The following is a 13909-nucleotide window of genomic DNA, read 5'->3' on the forward strand; positions in this document are numbered from 1 at the left end:
ATTTGTTAAATGTGTATAAACTGGTTAGAAACACAAAAAGATGATTTGGACTTAAAGTATTACTGTCTGGATAAAGTTTGCATGATAATTTGCATTAATGTTTGCAACAACTGGCCTCAGATGTGGTAAAACTTTACCGCAGTGATGTGGAGAAACTGTGTGTACAATGAAGTGTCTTAAATTCAGATATATCAGTAAGTTGTGTCGCCCCTTAATTTTGGGAATCTGTGTCCGCTCCCATCTTTGTGAGAAATATTGATCCTCTTCAGACGGTGTTGTTCATTTGATCTGCAGCAGAATGTCATCTGAGTCGCTCACTGCTGTGTTAAGACGTTGGACCGTTGTCGCTGTAACTTGTCTCCGTTCCCCGTTGCCACCACTCAGCCACACGGCGAAAAGTTGATGACAGCGGGTTGAAAGCTGATATTTTCTTCAAGCTTGCATGCTATTTGTAGTGTGACACCATCTGTCCCTCTCCTTCTCTGTGGACCTAATTAGGCCAAGCTCCCAGAGCTGCAGCCTTTCCCCTCCCCTGGTGGCCAGGCCGTGACCGAGAATGAGGAGCTGGTCTGGATGCCAGGGGTCAATGACTGTGACCTTCTCATGTACCTCAGAGCCGCAAGGTGAGCCCAGAGAAACGCAGGAACTTGGCAGCTTTGCAGGGTCAGAGCTATTACACTTCTTTTGCACAAGAAATCACCAATAAGGTTTAAAAATGGATTTAAGAAAATGTAATTACAGATGGTCCTCTGCTCATACTGGACTGGTACGTGAGTGTAGTTCCACAGTGCCTTCCACAGTCTACCAGTTTGCTGTTTCTTATCTCCAGATCAGTGCAACAGATTGTCTGTACATTCTTGTAGTCTCAGGACTGGTATTTTAATGCTACTTATTAATGTTACACTTCATCTGGTGCGGTATCATGGGATTAAATCAGTCATCATGGCTCCATGAGATGTTGTCTCAGTTCAAGTGATGCGTGTTAACAGGCTTTTCCTGCTGTGCTGCAGTATAATTAATTACAAACTCCCACAATGGCAGACAGTGTTGTTAGAAATTCCAATAAAATCTGTTTTTATTCTTGACAGTATTACACACAAGAACCCGACTTTCTTACTTTGTTCACACAAAAAAATGTAAACCAGTAAATTAATCATTTTACTATGAAGTAAGACTTGAAAAGAAATTCTCAATGTGTTATTTTTATGCAGAAAATTAATCAAAAGAATTGCTCGATAGTTTTTCAGCTTTGCTCAGGTTATTATTAAGGTTGGAAGTGAGTGTTAGATTGATTAAATGACCTTGTATAAAAATAGTACTGGTTTATAACAAGCAGTTGAGCTTTATTTAGCTTCATGAAGTTATTTCAGTAGCTGTGCTGAGTGTCAGGACTGTGCACAAGTGACAACTGCATTTAACTGTATTTTACTATCTCTACTCAGTGCCAATGAGATATTATTAAAAGAGTGTGGAGGAATGGAATTTAAGTGATTCTCTAGTAGCAGCTAGTAGCTAGCAGGGCTGAACAATAATCAGTTTTACACTGAAATCATAATTAGCAAATTGCAAAAGTTGTAGTTTAAGACATATGCTATGACCCAGGGTTTAATCTGCTGGCTTTAATTCATGTTGTCCTCCTTGTGTGACACTTTTGATAGTGTCTTGTGGTAAAACTCAATCACATGTTTTAAATCTGTTTCACGCTAGGTATTGAACTGAAACACGACTTTACAGAATTGAGTTGAAAATGACATCACAGTTGCAATATCTATCAGAAAAATAGGTATTTCCTAGGGATGTCCGATAATATCGGCCCACCGATATTGGCATAAAAAATGTAATATCAGTCAATATCATTATCGTTTTTTTTGCCTATCATGAAAACCGATAAAATAATGCCTGAATTTCACCAGCATTTACCGGACTCATAGAGGGAGAAAGGGAGGGAGGTAGGGAGGCAGAGTGTGAACTGTTGTTTGTGACAATTTTTAAAAAAGGCATTTTTTCCATAACTTAAGTTGAAGTAGTTTTCTTATTTTGCACAGACAATGTTTACATTTGGAAAGTCTAGTTGCATTTGAGAATGCATCCAGTGGGGCATCACAATAAAATTAGGCATGATGTGTTAATTCCATGACAGGAGAGATGTGATGTTACCTAAAATTAGTTAAACAGCCCACATATATCGGTATCGATTAATATCGGAATCAGAAATTAAGAGTTGGACAATATCGTCATGTCAGATATTGGCAAATAAAAGCCAATATCGGACATCCCTACTGTTTTCCCCAACTGTAGAATCTACATCTTTGGCCTTTTATAATGTTGATATCGTCCATGTTGTGTCCACAGGAGCATGGCTGCCTTTGCAGGGATGTGTGACGGAGGCTCAACAGAAGATGGGTGTCTAGCAGCCTCTCGGGACGACACTACATTAAACGCACTTAACACTGTAAGTAGCCGTGCAACAAGGCCAACTCCAGCAACAGGAAAATACTAATCTGTCTGAGTTTCACAATAAAATGTGAACTGCAGAGATTGCACTGTGGGTTTAGCTGTGCATTGATGGGCAATGATAAGTCCCCCTGAGCCAGAATACCAGCCCCCTCTTCCAGTAAACCCAGCCTCAGGTGCTAACAATACATTAGGCACAATGAGAGATTTGTCCGTCACATTGACAATGAATACCGAGAAATCAAGCACAAGAAAGAGATTAGAATCATCATAAACAGGGCATTTATATTCCAACTCTATAAACTGGAAAATTAACATAGCGGGCAGGTCGTTGTCTCTTGACCTTCCTTTCTATTTGCAATTCCAATGAGTAATGCTTGTTTATTCTCAGAGGAAGCGCTCCAGCGCTGCCTGCTTCACCCAATTGAATGTGACACAAAGCTCAAAGCTGCACAGCGCTCGCCTTTGTCACCGCAGTGTTTATTTCCAGGCCAGTTCTCAGGTCTTTGGCACGGCTTTTCCTGTGATGCTTTAATATTTGTAGTAGCAAGTTAAGTCACACCTGGAAATAAAAGGTGTGAATGCAGCTCGAACTGCAAAGAATGTCTGCGCCTCAGTAGATGTTGCCTTTTAATGCATCCATATCTATGTTTTGTAATCAGAAATTATGTGTTGTTTGTGGTTGTTTTTTAGCTTCACGAGAGCAGCTATGATGCAGGCAAGGCTCTGCAGCGCCTGGTGAAGAAGCCGGTACCCAAACTGATAGAGAAGTGCTGGTCTGAGGATGAAGTGGTAAGAAAATGACTCTATTTTTTTTTATTATTAAAAATGCATTAACACACATCATGTGTCAAAAAAAATGATTGCTATGAATGTAAGTTGGCACACACAACAGGTTTATATTTCATTTCAGTTCATTCAGTGGGTTATTTTCATGCTTCTTCCTTTTTGGTTGTCCTAATACCTGCATGTGTGTCAGAGCTGGGTTTGTGACTTTAGAGGGAGCTGTTGAGAGGGAGTTTACATGGGGCTCTTGGCCGAGTCTCGCCAAGGCATCAGTAAAAAACACTCTTCAGTTTCCAGCTCCTCCAAGGCTCTGGAGCAGCTGCATCCTGTTTATCACCCACAGAATAAATCTTCAGCATTGGAAGCCTGGAAAGGGAAAAGATTGAGGGCTGGTGACGCTCGCCTCCATTTGAATTTCGATGTGAATTTCGCCACAGATGTTGAAGGGCTGGAATCAGAAAATGGCAGCCCTTCTCCCTGATCAAACACCACATCATGAGTGGGAAGGAGGGGAATGAAAGCGCCGAATTACACCATGTCAAAACAACTAAGCGCTGCGGTTTTGGCCTTGATGCGTTATGACACACTGCACTACATGTTTGTATACCCGCTCCCTCTTAAAGATAACTCTGATCTGACTGTGGATCTTAGGCAAACACAAAGCTCCGCTGCTCAAATTCTCTTGTTTTAGTTGTTCCTCCTCCTGGGTGAATCAGCTTTCTTTTTTTTTCTCTTTGATATAGTTTTGTAATCAAGAAGCTTTGGCAGTCTTTTGTTGAACTTTGATTCAAGCAGCTCGAATGCAGTGGAAATGAATGGGCGTATTTATGTTGTAATGGAGCATTATGGGTACATTTAGATTAAGCCGGAGCCCACAGCAGGATCAGAGTTAATCACAGCAAATTAAGTCAGCCATCCTTTTGTGGACTACTTATAGGTTTGCCTTTTATTTACGCGTTTGCCGGCGCCAGGCTGAACATGTGTGTGAAGGTGATCAGAGCGGGGACTGGCTGGTTGATGGAGGCTTTATTGCCACTCTGAACCACAGCAGGTCTACCACAGACCACTTGTCAAAGAAGCACTGAACAGTCTCGACAGCAGAAGCTGTAAATAATCTGGTTCAGGCAATAAAATGTGCGCTTCGGTAATTTAGTCTGGCTGTTTGAATGGATGAAAAGTTTGCATTTGAGTGTTTTTTTAATAATATACATAATACTTTAATCCACAAGGAGTATTGAACTCAGTGACACAGTGTAGGAAAGATTAGGAAAAATAGCTTTTTGCATCTAGATATGAATAACTAGCAGTCAGAAGTTTGGACACACTTTCTCTTTCAATGGTTTTTATTTAATTATTTTATAATGAAGGCATCACAACTATAAAAGAATACGTATGGAATTATGTTGTAAACAAAAAAGTGTTAACCTTCAGTATGTATCTAAAATGCAGAAAATAATACAAATAAATAAGTATTGAATGAGAAGGTGTGTCCAAACTTTTGACTGGCAGATAATGATTTTTTGAATCTTTAAAATAAGATTAACTGTATATAAAATACACCAGCCGATTGTAATTGGTTGTATATTTGTCAGTTTTAACTTAAGAGCATAAAAAATACATATTTTTTTCCCTGCTTTCTGATGGACCAGCTGTGTAAAAGTGATACTGGACACTGACAGTTATTCTAAAGTATCTCTATATTGCAGTCACTTATGCAAAAATATTGATAGACATATAGATACTTTATTAATCCCAAGGGAAATTCAGAGTCTGCACAGTGGCGTAGTGGTTAGCACTTTCGCCTTGCAGCGAGAAGATCCCTGGTTCGCGTCCCGGCTTTCCCGGGATCTTTCTGCATGGAGTTTGCATGTTCTCCCTGTGCATGCGTGGGTTCTCTCCGGGTACTCCGGCTTCCTCCCACAGTCCAAAAATATGCTGAGGTTAATTGATCATTCTAAATTGCCCGTAGGTGTGAATGTGTGAGTGCTTGTTTGTCTATATATGTAGCCCTGCGACAGACTGGCGACCTGTCTAGGGTGTCCCCTGCCTTCACCTGAGTCAGCTGGGATAGGCTCCAGCCCCCCCTCTGCGACCCTAGTGAGGATTAAGCGGTGTATAGATAATGGATGGATGGATGGAAATTCAGAGTTTTCAGGAGCTTACATACAATAACAAAAATAACAAAAAGACCAAACAGGCAGGTTATTAACGTTAACATTAAAGGCTAGTATATAGTCTAAGAAAACTTGCTGTACAATACTATAAACAAAACACTTGTAGTTTTAAAATCTATCGATATACTAATTGTATTAAAAATCAATAAACAGTGTTTACACCTTTCAAGGCATCGTGATTTGAAGAGATTTTGACAGGCAGTATGAAACATGTGCAATAAAGACTGATATATTAGCCTCAAGAATTTATTGGTTCAGCTTTATATCACAATATAGCAAACATGAAAAAATACTCAAAAAATCAGGAAACTCTCTAAATTCAAACTTACATATGCAAAACAAAAAAGTCTTAACTAAGTTTTTAACACTAATGTAATCACTTGGAGTTTGTATAGCAAAATTTTGCTTTCATAGTATGATTTTTTTTTGATGATTTAGTTTTTTTATTCCACTGAAAGATGGTGTATGATAGTTTTGGAATAACGGCCCAGCCCATTCACGCTTGTACAGATTTATTTCATCCTGGCTTACGGCGTTATGTAAGCAGAGTCGGGGAGCTGTCAGACAGTCCGGTACACAGTGTTAGCCGTCTTCAGTGCCGGCTGTGTTTTGTGTCTGCGGGTGGAGGCCGTCAGCAGACTGTCTGTGCTCCACCTGCCCCACAGTGTCTGCAGCCTTCGGGAGGCAGCATCCAGACTCCGGCCAGTCAAGGACACGGCTTCCACTGATCTGATCACCACTTGTGCCTTTTCAGCCCTGCAGCCTTGAGGGACAGGTGTAAATGTAGCTCCAACCATGACACACTCACAGAAACCAGCCCTGCTGCTCCTCATTTATTTATCACCCTCCGCTCTGCCTCCTCTCCCTCTTCCATCTCGTCCCCTCCAGGACCGGCTTCATTATTCCTGCCTGCTCTTTTTTCACCTCAGCCGTTCTTTTAGAGATGTGAATAAAAGTGACAGCGGGGGCTGCTGAAATGACAGAATCAGCCTGTCTGTGGGTCACTTGTCACCACCACCACCACCACCCTTTGACTTCTCTTGCCCCACACCCAGCCTCTCTTCTCCTTTCTGTGCCTGCAGCTGCTGCCACATAGCATATAATCCTGGATTTTGACTCAACCCTCGAAAAATATTTATAATTTCACCTCGCACACATCCCGCGTGAAGATAAGACTGCTGCCATCATCATTTATAAGCCGTTTCATTAAAGCTCTGGAGGAAGTGACAGCGTCGCGAAGCAGATTGTTGTTTCATTTTTATTGTTCTCTCGCAGGAACAGAAAAATAATTTCACTCCAGAAAGATTTGTGACAGCCGACCTCTGAACAGTTCTTCACCGTGGCATTATTAGCACAAGTGAAAATCCGTCACGTTGAGGTGAGCGCGGCTCAAAGCGTTTGATGCGTCAGTAAGGCGATAACTATAGATTACACCAAAGAAAAATCTCATGCATTATAAAGTAAATAAAACACAAAAACATAAATAATTCATCAGAAACATCCGCCACACAGTCTAACCTCCTCGTGGCTGTTACTCAGTGGGCTGCTGAGCGTAGAGGAGCGGTTGATTTAACCACCAAGAAAAAGAGCAAAATGTAATCTCTTATTATGGGCTGGTGGAAACCGTTTCAGACAGTCAGACATGGAGCAGGCCTCTGATTTTACTGAAGTCTAACAGAGAGCTAATCCCACTGCATCACTGTGTATGTGTGCTTCATCAGATGCCAAATCGATGCTTTTTGCCCACGTAGAACTCTCTTGCCATGCTTTTGATTGTGCAAAAGCCTCAACGGCAAAAATAAATAGTTTAAAACTTGGAAAGCACACAGGTTGTTTCTTTTTGTTGCTGGGATGTTTCTCCACTCGTGCCTCATTGCAAAATATAAATGATGATGTAACACTGACTAGTTCTCCTGAATTAATAAATGCTTATTGTAGTGCATGAAACTGCATTCAGGATACAACCATCAACAGCGTCAACAACTTCTGCTTCTCAGTAGAATCTTGTTAACGCTGTGAAGCGTTTTGGTGACAAACTTTTGGCCACATGATTTTACTGCAGCTTCAATTAGTTATGTGTTTTTAAGGGTGAAATATGTTCTCATCTTATCATATATCCATTAATCCCTTTCCTGTTGATCTGAAGCGTCAAGTGAGATGATTTCATTTGAGAATTTGCTTGTTTAGCTATACTGTGTGTCAATAATAGTCGAAGTGAGGCTGGTGTCTTGTCAGTGAATTGATTCCTCGACCCTACAGGGTCAGTGAAGGTCATGAAAGGATCCTCTCGCAACGTCTCCTCGCCGGAGGCTGCTGTCATTCCTGATTGTAAATAAGTGGTGCTAATAATGCATCGGCCAACAGGAGGTGCCATATAAACAATCACAAGCAGCAGCAGCAGCAGCAGCCGTCGTGCTGCGTGTCGCCATGTCAGAGACGGAGAGGCTGATCTATGACTGCTGCAGGGCGGGAGGTCTATTCCTCAGCCAGCTGCGCAGTGTCGCGGCTTATCTCCGGCTGTGTGTTCGGCTGATGGATGACTGGAACGGGCCGCCGACAGCACGGAGGTGGAAGAGGGGGAATGAGGAAGACGAGGGAGAGAGTAGCAGCCCCCCAGTGGTAGAACACAAGCCTACAGACCGCCTGAGCAAAACTACCACAGGCAGATAAATGCAACACACCGCCCCGCGTCCCCTGCTGCAGGAAGTTTCATGTCAACAGTGTATTTTATCACCGTTATGGTGCGGTGCCAGCACTGTGGGGTTTTTTTGAGTAACTAAATAGCAGGCAGGATGGGTGTGTTCTGGAATTTCCTGTCACCTTTTGTGTCTGTGCCAACAAGAGAAAGCAGCCAGAGGTCAGAATAGTATCATGTTTATTATTGGGTAAATTCTAAAAACTGCGCTTTTTTGTTTTTCAGGGTAAAGTTCTAGCTGCTGGAAACTATTATCTTGCATTTAGACTTTAGGAGAAAGTTTTGTAATTGAGGGACACATCTGTCCTTTAGCAGCAGCTCACAGTTTAGAGCATCTAAAGTTAGATTGTATCTGTATCTTGGGTGCAAAGAGGATGTGGGTAGTGTGGTGTCTGTCAGTGTGGTTCCCCCTATTCAAGCATGTTGTGATTTCCTCTCTGTGCACCACGGCCAAGCTTATTACAAGCCGATATTTCATAACAGACAGCAGCGTTTTTCCCCCCGTTTGGTTTTGGCTTGCTGACTGATTGTCCGTGGCCCTCTGGGTTTCTGCACAGCCGGCTCAGAAAGGTCAGCTTTAAACAACAAGTCAAGTATAATGACTCCATATTGAGTGGAAGTAGCTTTGTTTGCTGTTGGACGGCGTTGCGTCAGTGTTTTTCACAGAATGACATTCAGCTGGAGTTATGTTCCATGTGTGAGCCTGCACTCTGTTTGTCATCATGATACCATCTTTGTGCCGATGTCCACATTATCTTAACCAGTTCTGCGACTCCCGACAATCAACTCTGGAGCAGGAAGTGCGCACAACACGCAACAATGGCCTATTGAATCTTTTTTCTTTTTTTTTTTTGCTCATTCTCCTCCTCTTTTTATGTCTCCTCTCCAGCCTCACAATAGTGCACTGTTGGGCTCCGAGGGGAAACTTGGGGCGGGTGAAAAGCTCCAGCTCTCTGGAACACACTCAGAGAGAGAAGCCTGTTGTTTCTGCACAGCGGATGGCCATTTGGTAGTGCTTCCACCCAGCTGCCTCCCCCTCTCCTCTCTCTCTCTCTCTCTCTCCCCCCTTTCTCTCTCTCTATTGCTCGCTCGCTCGCTCGCCCTGGCTCCCTCAGCCCCTCCTCTGCCGCTGTGTTGCCTGGCAACCGAGGGCTGGAGCAATCGGAGCAGGGGCAGAGCGATTCAGGGAGCAGATTGGCGGATGATTTATTAGCTGGGCTGGAGAGCAGTGAGCCCAGGCAGCTGAAATGGAGCCTTAAACTGGAGCCGACATGTAGAGAGGGAGGAGGGAGCCAGCGAGAGAAAGAAAACGGAAGGGAGGAGGGTCGGAGTGGGGGGGTGAGAGGAAAAAAGAGAGAAGGAGCATGCATGCAGCTCCTCTGTGAAGATGAAGGGACAGACTGAGTAAATAGTACAGTTGGGGGACATAATTAAAGTGACATAATTGGGGCAGACGCGGGCGATATGAGAAGGTTTAATTGATTTTTGACACAAGATGCTCAGGTAAATCTGCACCTTATGGCTGCTGAAGAGACATCACTCCTCTATATTTCAGGTTTATTCAAATATTTGTGCATCCTCTGATAGCTTTGCACTTTTTTCACTCCCTCAGACTAATATTTCAGACGGATATTTACATAGTTTTGTCATCACCTGTCAAACAAGCCCCTGTAATGATGATCCTCCGGTTATATGTGGCTCTGGACGTTTGACTGACAGTCCAAACTGTAATCTGCCCTTAACCCCTCGAGTGCTTGGATATGGGTTTCACATGTGGGCGAAACACTTTCTGTTAGAGACGGCTCCATCTACTGGCTAATCAACCGCTACACCTCCAGCGTGATGGATGCAAATGAACCGCTATGCCGTGACACTGATGGGACAGGCCTTTATGTTCGGCTGTCAGCAGAGCACGTCTCGCTTTCTGATCGGCCCTCTTTATGTTTAGTCTGCTCTAATTTGCATCTATACTTTCACATTTTCTCTTCACAATTACACACCAAAGCTTGAAAACTTCTATCGAGCTTGTGTGCGTAATGGGGATAAGTATAGTCATTCGCTCCTGTTTGCTTGGATAGACTTCTCTTTCTCGCCTGTAATTTTTTTCCCCCCTGAAAGACAGTTGTGTTTTGCAGCTGGTTGTGTTACTTCTGTAAATTTGGCCTTTTTTCCCCACCGGAGCTGGGTATGTAAACAATCTGTGGTTACATAACGTACTGTACATGACATGGAAAATGAACTCCTGAACGCCCCCGACAGGCTCCATGTCTGGTTTTCCTCCTCACTTGTCTCTTTCCACCATGTCCAAGACCTTTCTCCACACAAATTGTGTCAGCCTGCCTCCCCTCTCAGGCTGGCAGCTCGTTTTGCTCCTGTGCCTGCTCACCATAAGCTCTGAGTGCATTTAAAAGGACCGCTGTTAAGGAAATGGATTGCTCTGGTGTAGTTTTAATAACAAGCAGTGGCTCAGGTTTCCCTCCAGTGTCAGGTTAGAGACTTACAGCCTGCTTGTTCGGTGTTAGAGGATCGAGAACAGGCTGAAATGAGCGCTGTGCTCAACTCTAGCATGAAGCACAGGACTCCAGTTCGGGTTTTCCAGCCTGCTGTGAACCAGAGGCTCTCTTGCAGAAAGATCACATGTAAAGCCTTCCCCTTTGTAGTGGAAGAGCAGAGAGTGACAAGCTATTTCTTTCTTGTTATAAAAAAAAAAAAAAAACATCGACGTACTGTCAGAGACGTTGTGGATTTGCCCCCTAATTTTTCCTTTTACCTGTGGCTGGACGTAGAGATTTGTGCTGTGCTCCCTGAGGACTTTTCCTTGCTTTTTGCTGGAGTTACTTGGTGGAAACGGTTGGCTGAGATCACTGAAGAACGGGGCTCGCCTCTGGAGCAAGAAAGTAAATCTGTTGGTTGTCTGCTTCGCTGGTTATGAATGTTTTCAGCCGTTGCTTTTTATGGCTCGCAGTCTGTGGCTCTTAAAGGAGAAGAAATATATTCTGCTTGCTCGGATTTTTGGTTTGTGTTCATCTCTCGTGTTGTTTTTTTGCTCTGATCGAGGTGAGGTGGCATGTTCACGCTCAGTTTTCATGTCAGATTTAATCCGATGTTATGAAGTAGCGATTTCTGTCATCGTGTATCTCAGCTCCTTTCACTCTGATCAGAATGTATTTATCAAGAGTCAATTTTGACAAATGTTCTATGGTTTTAAAATTATCAAAATATAAAGACGGGCATAGAATCTGGCCACCGTGCACAGTGTGGCATTTTCTTGCTTTTCAACTCTCAAGTTTAGGTTTTGACTTTGAACTTCCACTTGTGAGATTAACATGTTAAACATCCCCTCTGTTGCGTTTGTCTTGTCTAGTAGATTGTATTTGTCTGACTGTGTTTTCTCTGCACATGAAAAGACGAGCTTAATCTCAGCGTCTCTCCCTGCCTTACTTGTCATTTCCTTTCTCGTTTTGCCCTGCATGACTGTGTTTGCTCCGGACTTTAAACGGCTACAGAGCTTTCTAAAATACCCATCAAACCTCTCAAACCACACACTAGTGAAATGAAAACAATGTTTTTTTGTTTTTGTTTTTTTTTTTGCCGTGGTGCTAAGCAGTAACTTTATGCAGTCGCAGTTTAGCTGACTTTACATATACTGACTGGCCTTTTTTTTCTCTCTCTCTCTCTATCTATCTCTCTTTCTCTGTGAAAAATTGCAGAAGCGCTTCATTAAAGGGTTGAGACAGTTCGGCAAAAACTTCTTCAGGATCCGGAAAGAGCTGCTGCCCAACAAAGAAACGGTAAGATCTTTTATTTCTATCTGTACCCCTCAACTTTTTCAGTAGTCTTTAAAATACGGAAACATGAAATGAGAGACTTGCAGTTTGCTTGTAACTAATAAAAGCTGGAGCAGTAAAAAAAACATTTTTAGTGTGATATTTTGAGCATGGCTGCTTTTTAACCAGAGGCCTTATTGATAAGAAGTAAGTGCTGCCTGCCAACAACTGTACTGCAGTATTATCAGATCTCCCTTCAGGCTCACTGGAAAAGGGAAAAAAAAAAAAACACTTGTTATACTCGAGAAGAGAAAAGGCTAAATGTACTTCACAGACACCACTGAAGTTGCATGCTGAACATTAATTAGCACCCTCTGTTAGCAAGTAGTAAACAAGTTGTGCAGATGTGATTTGAAGCACCGTGTTTACAGCTGCTCGATCTCATGTTTGTGCTACAATGGTGGAGAAGCACTTGAGTTTTTATTTTATTTTTAAAAAATATTTTCATCAACTTTCTAAAGTCCAGCATAATGGCTTCCACTGGGATTACAAAGCAGGTTATAACGAGAGTGTTTTGATAATAAATATGATGGACTTGTTCTTTTAACCCTCAAATTGATCCATTTTAAAGTTTGAAAATGTGGGGAAAAAAACATATTTTCACAGTAAAACTTCCGATGTCCACATTTTCAACATTTTTTGAAAATTTTTTGGTGCGAAAAAGAAATGTTAAAAAATGTTTCTTAAGAACATTCACAAAAAAATCAAACCAAATCCAGCGAGTTTCCCTGGATTTTGGTTGATTTTTATGTGAATGTTCTTAAAGAAAATATTAGAAGTTTTACTGATATATATGGAATCACTTCAGATATTTTTAGGATTTTTTTGGAAGATTTTTACTCATTTTTTGAAAATATTTACAAGAATTTTTCTGCCAAATTTGGGGGATTTTTAAAATTAAACTTTTAAGGGAAACTTTTAAGAAATATTTGAATTTTCTTCCTGAAAGTTTTGCAAATTTTCAGAAATTTGGGGAATTTTTTTTGCCTAATTTTTGGATTTTTTTCAGACAAGGAAACACTATTTTTTTGGTGCCTGTAAATGAGGACAGCAGGACGGTTAAGCAAAACATGCATCTGATAGAAGCAAATTCCACTTTCTTTTATAGACCAAGTCGATCATTTTGTATCCTAAAAATCACAGATATATTTGTGATCATACCTGGAAATACAGCCTCCATTGTTTGCTGATGTAAACAAACCCTAAATATTTGCTGAGATTTGCGTTGTTGTGGAAACACTTTCCCTTTTGGAGCTCAGATTATCATTCCTGTGGATAAAACTGATCTCTGCTAGTTGTAAAGTGTAAATAATTTACTGTCTCTCATATTTTGTATTTGTGCTGTTTATCCACAAGCAGTGGGAAGTTCCTCTTGTCACCGTTTCACTCCTCCATGTGACTGGTTTCATGGTACAAACAGGTCAAATTGAGGCCTAGCAATGATTAACAACAGTTAACCTGAATATGCTCTGATGTTAAAACCAAACAGAGCAACTATAGTTTGCGTTTAAGCTGATCTCCAACATTGTTTTCTGATCTTTTTGATGTTATATTTAACACAACTCTTGAAAGCTTCAGAGGTTCCTGATTTTTATCTCTGCTATAACTGGCGGTAAAGGGGACACGCTGTATGTGTTGCTTCAAAGTCCTTTACACCTTTGACTTAGCTGTTAAATTATTCTTAGATATGCATTGTGATTCATGAAACAGTGCAAACCTTGCTGTTTCTGTGAGGCTGCTCCTGTTGGAAGCGTGCCGATTCAGTGCTGACACAGACATCAAAGGAACATCAAAGGTGTTTGTCATACTTCTCATCCGCTTCATTTCCTTGTCTGCTCTGAGGTGAGGGTATGTCAGTCCTCCAACACCCCTACACATCGTGTAATATTTCTGCACATGAACTCTTTAGTGTTTCTTCCTTTTGTGCTACATTTTTTTTTATTCCTCAGAACCAATTTGAGCCTCTTGAATAA

At 41.7% G+C, this 13909-nt stretch overlaps 1 protein-coding gene across 6 annotated transcripts in view; it reads left to right on the plus strand.

The window, feature by feature from the left end:
* The window catches only part of rerea (arginine-glutamic acid dipeptide (RE) repeats a), a 132636-nt gene that overhangs the window by 100018 nt on the left and 18709 nt on the right, over positions 1 to 13909 (plus strand). For all 6 annotated transcript variants that reach the window (XM_023272563.3, XM_023272562.3, XM_055012969.1 and 3 more), the window contains 4 exons: positions 499 to 623; positions 2353 to 2452; positions 3148 to 3246; positions 11820 to 11900. In XM_023272563.3, the coding sequence (XP_023128331.2) occupies positions 499 to 623; positions 2353 to 2452; positions 3148 to 3246; positions 11820 to 11900 (405 nt within the window). The remainder of the gene's footprint in view (positions 1 to 498; positions 624 to 2352; positions 2453 to 3147; positions 3247 to 11819; positions 11901 to 13909) is intronic.

Source organism: Amphiprion ocellaris, chromosome 8 (assembly GCF_022539595.1).
Source record: "Amphiprion ocellaris isolate individual 3 ecotype Okinawa chromosome 8, ASM2253959v1, whole genome shotgun sequence".
Lineage (NCBI taxonomy): Eukaryota > Metazoa > Chordata > Actinopteri > Pomacentridae > Amphiprion > Amphiprion ocellaris.